The sequence below is a fragment of the Vulpes vulpes genome, chromosome X (genome assembly GCF_048418805.1).
Source record: "Vulpes vulpes isolate BD-2025 chromosome X, VulVul3, whole genome shotgun sequence".
In the NCBI taxonomy this organism is placed as follows: Eukaryota; Metazoa; Chordata; class Mammalia; order Carnivora; family Canidae; genus Vulpes; species Vulpes vulpes.
In genome coordinates, this window is record NC_132796.1 from 7059484 (window position 1) to 7074424 (window position 14941).

Here is a 14941-nt window from a genome sequence, read left to right on the forward strand (position 1 = left end):
AGCATAAAGCAAGGGAAGAATGTGAGATCCACGGAAGCGGTTGAAATCTGTGTGTGTGTGTGTGAGTGTGTGTGTGTGTGTGCGCGCGCAGGCGTGCTTGGGCCGGAGACGCAACGGAACAACTGAGGCACCACCGTCCACCCCCACCCCCAATTCTCTCCTAACTCTTCACTGTTCTGATTCTCACTCATGTAGGACCCAGGAAAACACCCATGGGTGGTTCGGTAACATGGGATTCTCCTTGCTACGTAGCCCTTCTGACACTTTCCCCCCTTACCCTGTCCTTGATCGTAGCTGTAATAAACTCACTGCTTCGGGATAGCGCCACGGCCAAATAATAGATCTTGAGTTAAGCAAGGAAGGGTCATTTTGAACTCTGAGCTCTGGGCCCCCAAGAAGCCTGCAACTCGCTTTAGATATTTAATCATAATCTTACAACAGTAATAAAGCAAAAACAGTGAGCTTTTCTATTGGCCAGGATAATCCACTCATGTTCCTAGAGCTTTGTCAACAGCAGTCAAGCACGAACGAAAACAGTAACAGCATTCAGTAGAATCAAATGAGAGCCCTATCAATGTCACTGCGTTTACACTGTTCCTGTTTAATTGCATATGTTGCAGTAAAATGACTATTGTGGTCAAAGAAAGCAAATGTAAAAATGTTTCAATAAACTTTACATCACTGTACAACCGAAAAGCTGGGCTTAATGTGGCGGGGGAATGCTTTCAGCGACATCATAAAGCAGATGTCTGAAATTGCTACAAACAGCAACTTGGCCTATAATCCAAAGCCTTAACCCAACAAAAAAGATTTAATGTTTCAGAACCGTTTTTTGCAAACCGAAAAGGGACCCTGACTATCTGATTATGTTGAAGGGGTCGCTAATTTTTTTTTTCCCTTCGAATATTAAAAGAACAAAACGTTTACGGAGCAGTAAAAGTTGATTGGATAGCTTTACACTGGGACAATCTGCTTTCGCGAACGCTCACTATTTCTGTGGAGGCCTACCTTTCTGCTGTTATTATTGCCAGGATAATAATTGAGAAGTTGATTAAAAATGCCAAGAAAGCAACATCGACCACTTTCTTCTGGGGGCTGGAGTAAGCGGGGCGCCTCACTAGTACACCGTTACTGCGTTGCGAGGGTTGGTCTCGCGCCAGCACCACATAACTTCTTGCATATGGTGCCAAGTGCCAGACCCCTCTGCCTCGATACCCCACTGTGTCGGGACCGTTGACCAGGTTTTATGCATCTCTTTATGAAACACCCACGTAACCTTCGTGACTGAAACTTCACTCTTCTCCAAATTCGTTTTCAATCATCTTTGGGGGGATTCCAACACCCACCTTCTCTAATTCGGCTTGAAGTATTAAAACAACAATGGAACTGGGAAGATAATTAGTTCATAATGAAACTTAATTGGGTTTTTCAATTTTCTACATTTTGTTCTCATTCACAATGGGTCAGAAGCATCTCCCTACATAATGCCGCTCATTACAAGATCCTAATTACATTTGGGATTTCAGAGCCTTGTATAGCAACTGTCATCTCGCAGTAAAACATGATGTATAAAACATTACGCAACACGGATCCCCCCTTCAGAGAGGCGGCACCCCGGCTTCAAAAATCCTTTGTCTCTTCTAACAGCTTGGACGGAAGTGAACATTCTTTTCCTTCTTCTCTGTAAAAATTGTGTCTGTTTAATAACTTTCACGAAGCTTTTCAAAACAACTACAAATAATTAAATACAGATAACTACTTCACCACGGAGACCTGGAAGAAGTGCATTTTTTGACTTTTGCTAATACTAAAAATAGGCTGCTGGGGAAAGGCCCCGTTTAGGATTTTAAACGGTGCACTGAAAGTAGTTTTGGAAAAAACATGAAAAAATTTTGTAAAAATTAAGTACATATCCATCGATTAATAAGCAATCCAGTAACATCTGTGGGCCGAAGTCTGTTAATAAAAAATGCATAATAAAAAATTAATAGTGTCATTAATTTTGCATTTGAATATATGAATTTGATTAGTGGGAGCCTTTTTATAAGATTAAAAGCTCCACAGATATTATCTAATTCTCCTTCACTGAAGTCAGTTGTGGGCAATTAACCAGAATTTATTGTGACAAGTGAAGGCACCATGACCTACAGGCAGGAGAGGATTCCTAGCGGCACGAGGAGCTCTGGACAGCTTTGGAGTATTTGGTCTTCTAATTTTCACCACAGTTTTACTCTTAGATCTTGTCATTCGATGTAACAGCATCTGCAAAGGAGATTCCTCGGAATGGTACGACAGATGGACAAACAACGTTCAGGGAAGGTCTTGCACATGAAGATTGCGTAAAACACTCTCGTGTTGATAATCCTGGCAAATGTCACGACCGACCTTTATCATGTGACCCAAAACATCAGCCTTTTTAAAAAATGCAATGATGGGTGAGTACAGAGTCATATTTTCATAGGAGTAATAACTTTGAATATCTGTGTGCTTGCAAGCACAGGGCTCAGGCTTATACTCTTATTATCTCAACCACTTGAAGTTAAAACATTACCTCTTTATACAGATGAGGGAACAGATTCGGAGGATGTTAAAGAACTTGCCCCAAATTACAGAGCTAGTGAGGTCCAAAGTGGGGATTCAAATCCAGGTCTCTCTTGGCCATGATAGACATGTATAATAGTTAAGAAGAAAATAATTTCATGCCAAGATCTTTGCATCTCAATTACCTTTTTATCTAAATTTATTCTTTCATTGTTACGACTTCATCCTGTAGGCCTCAGGGCTTTACTATACTGGTTTAATGAGCATTACAGAGACTAACAAGCCCATGAGGGCACCCCAGTCAGACGAGCACCTGCAGTCTCCCTGATTTCCATCTGTCCTGGGAAAAATGGCCTTTTTAAAAAAGACTTTATTTATTTATTCATGAGAGATACAGAGAGAGGCAGAGACATAGGCAGAGGGTGAAGCAGGTTCCCTACGGGGAGCTCGATGTGGGACTCAATCCCAGGACCCCAGGATCACGACCTGAGCCAAAGGTAGACACTCAACCACTGAGCCATCCCAGTGCCCCAAGAATGGCCTTTTTGGCATCTGTGTATCAAATAAGCAAGGTCTATCACCTTCAATAAGTCATTCCCATTTATTTTCTTGTGGCAATGGCTTCTGGGGAATAAAACACCTTCTCTGGAATCACCAAGCATAGAGCTCCGAATTCAGGAGTGTCACTGCCAGTGGATTTCTGTAGGCATGGCCTTTTCTCATCTTTTCCATTTACATGTATTGTTTCAGTATTACTTTTCAAGCCAACAGCATGGAAGCCAAGTCAGTCCCAGGTCAGCTACCTGAGACACCCTAAGTTTCAAGCAATAGATCTCTTTTCATTTGGGGGATAGAGGGAAGCACTGGGGTTGAGTCAGGGTTCTAGAGTGAATCGCCTTCTGGCTCCCCTTCCTTGCTCCTTGCCATATCCACACTCTGCCAGGGAACCTCGCAGGCCCTCACATTTCACTGGGCTCACCGGTGGGACTTGCTTTGGCCTCTGGCACATCAGCTAATGTGACAAAGACAGGCCTACATGTGCAAATGGGCCTGTCCTTATGGCGTGTGTTGCCCACCAGGAGAATGTGCCTGCATGGGACTGCAGGAGGGAGATGGGAGCCCCAGTCATCAGCCCGACCCTGACAGAGCCTCACCACGGTCAGTGACACCAGCACACCCCCGCCTGATTCCAGTCGCATAAGCAATGCATGTTTATTGTTATATGCTACTTAGGTCCTGTGGTTGTTGGCCATTCAGCAAAAGCCGATTGATATGGGGCCTGCCAGCCCAGGCCAAGGCTCTACGGACTGTCCAAATGCCCATAAAAATTTGATTCAAGACACTTTAGGAAAGACATAACCACCTATCGCAGACACGCCCTTCAGTAGCCCCTGTGATTCTCACTCCACACTATTCATGACTTTGTGTAATTCCTCTGCCTTGGGTGAGGCAAGACCTGTGACCTGAATCTCACCAACAATATGGCAAAGGACAAAAGTCTTATCATTGTTATCACTCCTGTGGTGGCACATCATATAGGTTAAGGGAGTTTGCAAATGCAATTAAGGTCCTTAATCAGTTGTCTCTGAGTTGATCAAAAGAGAGATTATTCTGGGTGAAAAAAGCAAGGTAAAGAACTGTGTACAGCATCCTATCTTTTATGTCCCTAAAAAGTGTATTTCTAGGTGTGTGTGAGTGTATGTGCATCCTTGTGCATTAACGGACTACCACAGGAAAGATGCGCGTGAAATGGAATTGGTGCGGTGGCAACTTTGGGACCAGGGTGGCTGCCATATTGAAAAACATCCAATTGTCACTGTAGACATCTTATATATTATTACATAGCGTTTGTGCATTACTTACTAAAAAGAAAGATTTTAGAGAAATTAGTATTTCTTCATGATTTGTAGCAGGGCATGTAGAACAAGGGATGAGGAGCAATACTAGAAGAATCCAAAATCCTGAAAGGAGAGCAAGATGATGCCAAACCATTGACACACCAGGGCTGGTTAGACCTGTCCCCCAACGCACTTCAAATAGCTGAAGGTAGTAATGGTGTTTCCCAGAGATATGGGTCAGTGGGGGAGAAGTTTTTCTGGGATTATCTGCTCCTTGCCTTCTTTGGTGCTAGTGCCATTGGCAGGTCCAGGCCATCTCTATCTCCGTCAATTACTATGAACCTCCTAGTTCATGTTTCTGCTTCTAGTTTTGCCCTGTTCTGCTCCATCCTCCACAGCACTAACTGAGGCTTCTAACTGTGTATCTGATCGCACTGCTGCTCTGCATGACACCCAAGGCCACAGGGAAAAACCCAACACCATGTGGCCCAAGTGGCCCTCTCTGGTTTAGGTCTTTACTGTGGGTTAGGATGAATACACTGATGATTTAGGACATGTGCTTTCTGGAACCAGACCTATATGGGTTTGAGTCCTAGCTCTATTTCTCTATCTTCATTTCCCACCATCTCCCCTTCTCCACTCAATTCTCCAGTCAGGCTTTAGTAGAAGATGTTTCAGAAAATGTCTTGCCATCCTCTGTCCCCAATGATGCGGCTGTCTGGCATAGGTTTGCCCCCAGTGATGTGGCTGTCTGGCATCCCCTTAACTTGCTGATATGTATCCATTCTCTTCCAAAACTTAATTACACCATCCCTTCCCCCAAGACGTTTTTGTTACACCTACCACCTCTGCCCTCTTACTCAGGCAGCTGGCCATAGTGTCTCATGATTTTCCTCCTTACACATTCTTGGAAAATGGTTAAGATTTTGATAAAAGCTTCCAAGGCAGCCAATTAGGGAGTGGAAGGTCAGAGAGTTGAGGAGGGAAGCCTGGGAAATGAGGATCTAAGGAAGCTTGGGGGTCCATATGTTGGTACTTTACTTACTTGGAGGTGGGGGGTCTTTGAGCATCACTCTTTTAATTAATCCTAACTCTAATTTCTTTTTTAAGCATCACATGCTCAGAATTACTTGTGCTAGGAAAGAACAGTGTGATTAAGGGAGATGTGTATATAATAAAAGCACATTCAGTTGATATGGATTTATTCAAAACATTTCTTTGTTGAAATGTGCCTGCTATTCTCTTCTATTCTACTTTGGCATGTCCTATTTTAATTTCCTAAAGAAGTTTCAAACCTGAAAGGCTACTTCTTCTGGTCTTTTCCCATTTACTCAACTCAATTTAAATAACCATGGCAGTGGGGAGGAGAGATTCCTTTGTTATCACTTCTCTGGCCAGCAACTGGGGCTATCTGAGATCATCAAATTTTCTCTGATACCAAATACCTCATGGGCTCCAGTGAGAGAAGGGCTCTGTGTTTCAAGTAAGGTCTGAGATTCTGCTCAGGTAGGGGCCAATGACTAACATTTCAAATGATGGGCCTTCCCTCCTCCAAATGGGAGGTGGTATGTGGCATCGTTTGGCTATCCATTTTATTAAAAAAATTTTTTTACATTGTGAAATAACACTCAGGAAAGTACATTATACTAAATGTATGATATAATGGCTAAATCATGTAACTTCCCACCCAGAAAGTAGTTAACCCCATGAACCCCCATATATTGCTTTCCAAAGGTGCCACTCCCTTCCCATCCTGGAAGTAACCATTATCCTCTCTCTCTTTTTTTTTATCCTCTCTTTTATTTATAGTTTTTACACTCATGTATGCATCTCTAAACAAAATAGTTTCTTTTTTTAAAAAGATTTATTTATTTATTTATTTGAGAGACATGGGAGGGGCAGAAGGAGAGAGAATCTTAAAGATTTATTTATTTATTTATTTATTTATTTATTTATTTATTTATTTATTTGAGAGACATGGGAGGGGCAGAAGGAGAGAGAATCTTAAACAGACTCCCCATTGAGCATGGAGCTCCATGTAGGGCTCAGTCTCACAACCCTGAGATCATGACCTGAGCCAAAATCAAGAGTTGAAAGCTTAACTGACTGAGCCACCCAGGTGCCCCACAAAATAGTTTATCTTTAAATTACGAATGGATAAAAAGATTCATACCACATATATTCTTTTGTTTCCTGTTTCTTTCTCTTAACCATATGTTTGTAAGACTCACTCATGTGGTTTGCTAGAGATCACTAATTTTCATCACTATTTGGCCAGCTATTTTTGCTAGCAAGCAAATGCTATCATCTTCTTGGTTAGGAAACGCAGCCAATAAATACTGTGTATTCTTTCCTTCCCCGTCTTCCCTTGATACTTAAATTTAGAAATGCAATCTATCTGAAAACAGTCACCAAACAGAAAAATCAACAGGGTGTGCAATACTCACTAACAACATTGGCTTGTCCGGTGAATATGGTGTATTGGAGCTCATAGGAAACCACACTGAATTCATCATCGGAGGTCCAATGAACGGTGATGGTGTCATAGGAAGCTGTGCAGAGCTCTTCTCTAATTGTGGGAGGGTTGGGAGCTGTGGGGATCAAGAATGCTCATCAGCGAAGTGGCACCTCCGGGATACATTTCAGAGGAGATGTGTGACAGTCAAAGTGGGCCTTTCTAAACAGGTCTATTAGGACCGCTACCCTAGAGATGGTGACCCCAATCTGAAGAACGTTTGTTTGGTTGGTTGCTACTGTGATTTTTGACAGGTAGCGTACGTGACTTCGGCCAGCCAGTAGAGACTTCTCTCTGTTTATCATGAAAGTACGTTTAGGAGGTTAAGCAAATAATACTCTTATCCACAGGGAAAAAACATGTTAAACAAAAAGCAAACAAGATGAACTCTTGTAATTTCATCCACACTGGGGAAATGGCAGACTTTTCCAGTAAAGGGCTAGAGGGTAAATATTTTATGCTTTGTGGGCCACACGGTCTCTGTTGCAACTACTCAGCTCTGCCTTTGCACTATGAAAGCATACTCAAATGGACATGGGCAGGTTCCAGTAAAACTTTACTTGCAAAAACAGGTGAGGGCTAGATTCGGGCTACGAGCCAAAGTTTGCCAGCCTCTGAGCTTTGTGAAGTCACGTATTTTTGTATTTACACACCGAATTGGAAAAATACTGATGTTTGCTATCCTATAACAACCTGCCAAATAATTGTTTGAAAAATTTTCTTTCATTAGATGATTTGATGCTTTATAAAATAAAAACCGTATTAGTGTAGCCCTATTTATTCTCCCTTTTCAATTTATAGGTGATATTTCGAATCCAGAAGAACACGATTAACAATCAATCATATCTAAGTACATTTTCCTTCCCCAAAGAAAACCTGGTTCGTTGGCATTTGGTTAACTTTATCACTGGAGAAGGCTGTTGTTTTATGTCTTGAACATAGTCTGGAGTAGAGAAGTCTAAATCCTACCAAAATAATGATTTGACGTTGTTTCAAAGTCTACCGGCTTGATTTCAGTAACTGGTTTTATGAGAAGAGTTTGTGGGCAAGAAAAAGACTAGGCAGTGAGTGTTTTGCACTGGCAATAATATTTTAGAGCAAGGGTTGGCAAACTATGGCTATGGGCCAAATCTGGCCCACTGCCTGTTTTTGTAAATAAAGTTTTATTGGAACACAGCCAGGCTAATTCATTTATGTATTGTCTGTGGCCGTTTTTGTGCACTAGCGAAGTTGAGTAGTTGGGACCATATGTCCTGCAAAGCCTAAAATATTTACCATCTGGACCTTTATAGTCAAAGTTTGCCAACCCCTGGTTGAGAGAATTGATCCAGGCCTTTATTTCCACTCTTCTGTGTCCTAGAACCTAACTTCAAAAGGAGAAACATATCTGGATTCTATAGATTTGTTGCAACCTCTGTTCACACTTATTGCGGAGTTCTTTCCTGCTTTACACTTTGATTAGGATTGAGGAGTCCTAAACAAACGCAAAGAAGAAGAAAAGTTCATAAACATGGTAAATTTAAGACTCTAATTGTTTTAGTCTTCTTCATTTTGCCACCTGAAGAGATGTCCAGGACAAATATCATACAGACTAAGTAACTTTTATGTTTGTTGTACAAAGTCAGTTAGACCAGCTCTGTCTCTTGGTTACTGAATTCCACAAACATTACCGAGCACCTACACTTGGCAGGCACTGCATTAAGTCGTGTATTAAGATAGAAAGGCTCTACAGAGCCCCTTAAGCATTCTTCTTGGAGTATGTATTTATACATCTGTCTCCTGAAGTATCCACATGCAAGATTTAGTGTCATGTGCTGTGACTTGGATGTGCATGAATCAGCGACACCAATCCAGAGATGCATTCTGCGGGGGAGGCCCAGCTGCACCATAAAACGTGCTTATTATTGTTCTGTGTGGTCCCTGTTGGTGTGGGATCACCGGCAGGGATCAGTGGAGAGATGCTTATTCTCCCATAATCTAAATAGTTCATTGAATTACTTTTCCATCAACCACTGTAGAAAGATTTTGTTCTTTTTGCATTGCAATATATGATCATATAGAAAGAAAACTTATGTTCAAACTAAGCAAGGAGCTGTGAGACACATGGCAGTAGCTGTGATCAGGGAGGAAATGTCACCTCTCTGGGTTATTAACTTGACATACCACTTAGAGGCATGTCACAGGAGAAAAAAATCTTGTTTTCACAGCCACGCAAGCTAACCCTGTTTTGATTAGAAGCCCAATGGGTTTGTCCTGAAAAGTCAATACCCAATTTACCGTAAATGAGAATAGCAGCACGTTGCCAATTTCAATATTCATGGAATATTGGTGGCAGCACTGCTATTTTCTTGCCTCTGTCATAAACAAGACTTGAGAAATGGTGGGCTAATATTCCACAAACACTTCATTTCCTGCTTACAAATGTCTGATAAACTATTTGGACTTGGCAATATCAGCCAAGCATCATATGTTATGGCCAGGATCGATGTTATGTCTACAAATGGGCCAGATTTGTATTTGAGATTGACGGTTAAGAAGGCATAATGGCAGGTACCCCATGTGGTCTTAGCTTGGCATAAACAGCCATCGGGATGATATATGGCGTATGTGGTACCAGTCAGTGCAACTACTTTCATACTTTCTCCTTTAATCATTGCTTTGGCATTTGCATAGAGACATAGCACATGAATGTGTGCCCGCTGGAACACCATTAAACGATGATTGGGAAATGCGGAGGACACCCTCAGGTCAACAAGACACTGATTTTGTGCAGAAAGGCCATGTGCCCCACCCAATAGGTTTTCGGTCTTCTTTGTTCTTGGGCATGACCTTGTGACATGGATCTGATCCATAAGACACAAGTGAGAGTCTGCTAGATGGGTCTTCTGAGCAAGCTTTTTGCTTTGCTAATACACAAAGACAAAAGTTGGCTGGCAGATTTTTGTCACAGTTTCCCCTGCATCCCTCTCTTTTTACCTGTAACTTGAGCATGATGCATGGAGGTGGGGTAGTGGTGCCGTGATCTTGTGGTAAAGAAAGCAACAGAGTGAAGAAGGCAGAGCAGAAAAAGAGTAAGAGCCTGGAGTCTGAGATCATCACTGAGCCGCTGCCCAGCCCTGGAACACATACCTCCGTTCTCCTGTTTGCATGATACAAACCCTCCTTGATGGGTTTAGTCACTGCTAACTGGATTTTCTGTTGTTGCAATCATACTCAATCCCAAATTATATAAGAAAAAAAATAGATTTTTCATAGGATGCCATGATGAAGAGCAGCTCAGCCAGAGAAAGTCTAGACTGCGCCGTCTAATACAGTAGCCACAAGCTACATGTAGCTTGTAAAATTTCAATTAAGTTAATTAAAGTGAAATAAAAGGAAAAACTCACTATGTACATTGCAAGTTTCTGATAGCCCCATGTGCTTAGCAGCTACCATAGTGGACAGTGCAGACACAGAATGCTTCAATCATTCTGGAAGGTTCTATAGGGTAGGGTTAGTTTAGGCAGATCTTAGAGTTAAAAGCTTCAAAAAGGAGGGCAGTGTATCAATAAATATTTGAATCGAGTTTGTTTCCTTACTGCAAATGCATTTCTGAGTCAGCTGCTTTCTTCCTTAACATGGTCTGCAAGGATGAAACAAGTCTGTGGGATGACCGCTTCCCTTGCAAATGCAGAAAAGCTACAAGCGGCACCTTGGATTCTTGCGAAGGAAAAACCTACCTGGCTACAATGCCCCTTGGATATAAAACTCCTTACTTTTTTTTTTTTTTTTAAAAACTCCTTACTTTTGATCCACAGACTGTAAAAACAAACATCACAATGTTCCCTTTCTCCTGCTCCACCTTTTCCAACCACTGTTCCACAAACACGCACACACACAATTGGAGTTGAGAAGCTGATGCCATGCTAAGTTAGGGATGTGATCTCTTGAAGGCTGCATGCCCTAAGTTCGCTGCACATCTGGCTTCACTGTATATATGGAGCCTTCCTGAAGTCATAAGGCACGGGTAGCTTTGGTTAACACAAATAAAGGTCACCAAAACAGTCCACATTCTAACAGCGAATGATTTCAATTCTCGCTCTAGAGGTAGACAGCAAAGAAAAATCTGGGAGCCTGGTTAGGAATAGGAGTAGCCTGAGGTTCTCTTTTATCGCTGTTGCTTTTGTTTTTTGAGCTTGACCATCAAAATGCCTATCAGAAACATGGCACCAGGAATTGGCATGTGATTTTTGGGATGTTTGCCATGGTGACCTCTGCCAAGATGAAGCATGATCTTTCACTAGAAAGAGCAAAGGGTCTTTGGAGTCCATACGGACCCAAGCCAAATCCTAATTCATCCATTCCCTAGCTACCTGACCTCCAGTAAGACGGGCGACCTCCGTCATTTGCAAAGTGGGGGTCATAACAGGTTACCTCAGTTTGACGGTGTGAGGCTTATACAAGGTCTCAGATACCAAGAGCTGAAGCAGGGTAGACGCCCCATCGGAGTTAGCTGCCAATTCTTTCTCTGCCAGGATACTGTGAAAGTCAGCTGCCTTGCTGAGATGAAGTGGAAAACAGCCATGCTACCTTATGTATCTCTTTGATGGCCAGCAGAGCTACTATTTGTGGCACCCACACTCTGAGAGGGAGGGAAGATGGTAGGAAGTATATTTTTAATTACCGAGATTCTCCTTTTTCCTTTGTCTCTAGTTTGGTCTTGAATTGTATTGTTTTGGGTGGTAAAAAAAAATGAAGAGTGCCAGAAATCGTTTATGGGAATATCAGGCACCATTCTTAAATCAGAAGCCCACACCTCTGGTTTTTAGGGAATGGATGTGGTGGCAAAGTATGCATATCATCGATTGTACACAATGTTAGAAAACACACACACACACACACACACACACACACACAAGACAATACCTGTAAGGTAATCCAGACATTCTAGCAATTTCTTCTCTCGGGAAAAATCTAAGGCAAAGGTGTCAAATGTGTCATTGAGGTTGATTTCAGGAATTAGGACCTGGGATGATGCAGTTGCCATGGAGACTCTGTAATTTAAACAAAACAACTTTTTAGAAACGTCAAGATGGCTTTCACCGTCACTGCACAGGAATGAAAAAAATAAAAGGAAAAGAAGCATAATTTTTAAATAGTGCTGTTTTTACATGTGAGCCTCAAAAAGAACTTTGGGATGGCACCACACAGCGACAACGCAAATGAATGCAAGCTTAAAGACAAGGCCCAAGAATTGGGTGACCAGTAGAATGGCTCCCCTCAAACCCCCGCTTCCTTTTTACTGCTGGAAAAAAATTCCCGACGGAGGTGAAAGAATATTCATATTTCATGTTGCTGTGTATTTAACAGCCTGGCCCCTTCACATCTAACCCCGGCGAGAAGCACATAGCTCCAGGCATTTCTTCACACATCTGTCTGGGAAACTGTTTGTTCCTTTCAGACTCGACCCTGCTCCACTTCAAAGAGGACTCTCCAAAATTTCAAACTGCATAAAAGGCAAAGTGAAGATTAAAAAAGAATGTTTCCAGATATTGGATTAGTTTAATCAATTACTAGCCTCTCTCTAAAATAAACATTAAAAAAGGAGTTTTTTGTCTGGCTCGTTTCGTTCTCCTTGTATTCTTTTTTTTTTTTTTTCACCATATTCCCAGCAGATGCCATGGAAAATATTCATGAGCTTTCTTGCAAATTCTTCCAACGGATGCACCATTTTCCCTCTTCATTTAGGGTTGCTAGGTAGAGCTCTGATTTATACACTATAAAACAACATATTGGTTAATATGACTCTCCTGCTATGAGAGAATCTCCTGCTAGGTGTGTGTGAAGCTCTCAAGTTGATTTGCAAAGTTCAGTTACTAATAGCAGAACGTTTGGACTAATTAAAAAACACAAGTGATTTTCTGAAAAACAATACAATTGTGGCATGATGTGAACCACGTCTGAGCATATCAGACCACACCAGCCCTGTAACCTTGTTGATTTGGGTATTTCATGAAGTTTGGTAAATACCACCACAGACCTAATTCCGTATATGGTACTAAGTACCGTATGGGAATTTCTGAGCAAAGAAACACTCTGAAATGGCTCAGCCCTAAATCTAGTTACTTATTTTCTAATCAAGAGTCTTGATGCTCATTTATACAAGGTCACAAAGCCAGCTGGCAGCAGCCAGGAGAATTCTAGGTCTACATTCTTCCATTTAATCTAGAAAAAAACTCAACCTGGTTACCTAAGGAGACATGATCTCTTAATGGCTCTTAAAACTTTGTATTTTATAAAGATAATATACTTCTTTGGCTATAAAAATTATACTTGTGGGTCTATCCATACAATGGAATATCATTCATCCATAGAGTGATGTCCTAATACACGCTACAGTGTGGATGAGCCTTGAAAGTGTTACACTAAGTGAAAGAAGCTCGATGCAAAAGGCCATGTATTGTATGATCCATTTGTATGAAATTTCCAGAATAGGTGAATTTATAGAGACACAGCAGATTAGTGGTGACCAGGGGCTGGCGGGGAGAGCGGGGAGGAGGCAATGGACGATGACTATGTAATGGGTATGGAGTTTCTTGGGGGGTAATAAAAAGATTTCAGAACTCGACAGAGGTAGTAATTGCACAACACTGCGAACGTACTAAATGCTACTGAATTGCACCCATTAAAATGGTTAATTTTATGTTAGCCGAAATTCACCTCAGTAAAAGTTACACCTGTGAAGTGCTCAAAATCCTTAGAAATAAGGTTTCTATAATTGTCCTTCTGGTTCATGTTCAGTTGTGTAGATGGAGGGGAGTAGACAGGATAATTTAACAACATAACAATCGGGATGATGTTGGGATTGATGGATGAAAAGTTTGAAGAGGCATGAATTCGGGAAAGAAAACTTTTAAGTGTTTGAATGAGAGTGGAGAATCTAAATTCACCACCTAACTCCTTCACCAAGAAACAGTGAATAGCAGAGTTGTGGGATCTTGTTGGCTAAAGAGCGCACCCGAGGGGAGTGGGCCAATTATTGTGACGAACACCTGCTAATTTAGACTGATGGATAAAGGGATGGTTGCTAGGCATTTTTCACAGGTGGTCAAAGTGTACTCACAAAAATGCTTTCCTTATGCCCCACAATCGCAAAAACTCCTCAAAACTCTGAGTGATCCCAGGACTACTCAACAAATCTATATACTAAGCTCTTAAAGTGTGCCAGGTACTGAAGAGCCTGAAATATTTGCATCAGTGCAGATAAGTTAAAAGAAACACTGCTGTGCCCATGTGTCCGCCTCAAATAAAAATTTCAGAGTGAAACCCCAATTAGAATGTCTCACGATGTCCAGCAGGGAGAAGCTCACTGAGCTACTGAGAAACCAGCGTCTTTCTATTGCATTTGTCTGCCCATCTTGCATGGCACAGATCTTGGGCTGAGAGGATCCCAAGGGCTCTGAATAGATAATCTCACTTCAGCACTTTCCCGGGCCAGTGGCAAAAGCTTCTGTTTGGGCTCATCCAAAATAGATCTCACTCCCAAGTTTCTCCCCATTCTATGGTCCACAGTTAACTAAACCGTGCGTCAGGCCAGTGACAGTGTTAAAAATGCCTGCCACCTTGATGGGGGTCCCTTTGTGGAGTGGAAAGAGAAAGGCTGAAAGCCCCTGAGCCTGGGAGGCAAAGGCTGACAGCAAGAATCTATGCAGATGACTGCAGCTTTTAACACCTACACATTTTCTGATGGAAAGATATTTATCTTTGGCTATAATTTCAAATTCTTAATTGGAGTGACAGGAGAGGGGAGATCTGCCAAATTCAACATTTTAGGCCATGTTTTTATTCCCCAAATCCTTGTTGCCCATCTTCTGGCCTTTCAGATGCATTGCCAAAATCCACCGGGGCCATCAGTATTATGCCACTTGTGCAATTCCGTGCTTTCATAGTTGTGTGTGTGTGTGTGTGTGTGTGTGTGTGCGCGCGCGGCTGTGTATATGCTTGTAGGTGTGTGTTAAGCTCTTAGCACGTGGCAGCAAATAAGGACATTGTGTCCTATCTTGATGCT

At 41.9% G+C, this 14941-nt stretch overlaps 1 protein-coding gene across 13 annotated transcripts in view; it reads right to left on the minus strand.

Annotated features, from left to right (window-relative positions):
- The window catches only part of MID1 (midline 1), a 593315-nt gene that overhangs the window by 14981 nt on the left and 563393 nt on the right, over nt 1-14941 (minus strand). For all 13 annotated transcript variants that reach the window (XM_072744773.1, XM_072744772.1, XM_072744774.1 and 10 more), the window contains 2 exons: nt 11800-11927; nt 6827-6970 (listed from right to left, as the gene is read on the minus strand). In XM_072744773.1, the coding sequence (XP_072600874.1) occupies nt 6827-6970; nt 11800-11927 (272 nt within the window). The remainder of the gene's footprint in view (nt 1-6826; nt 6971-11799; nt 11928-14941) is intronic.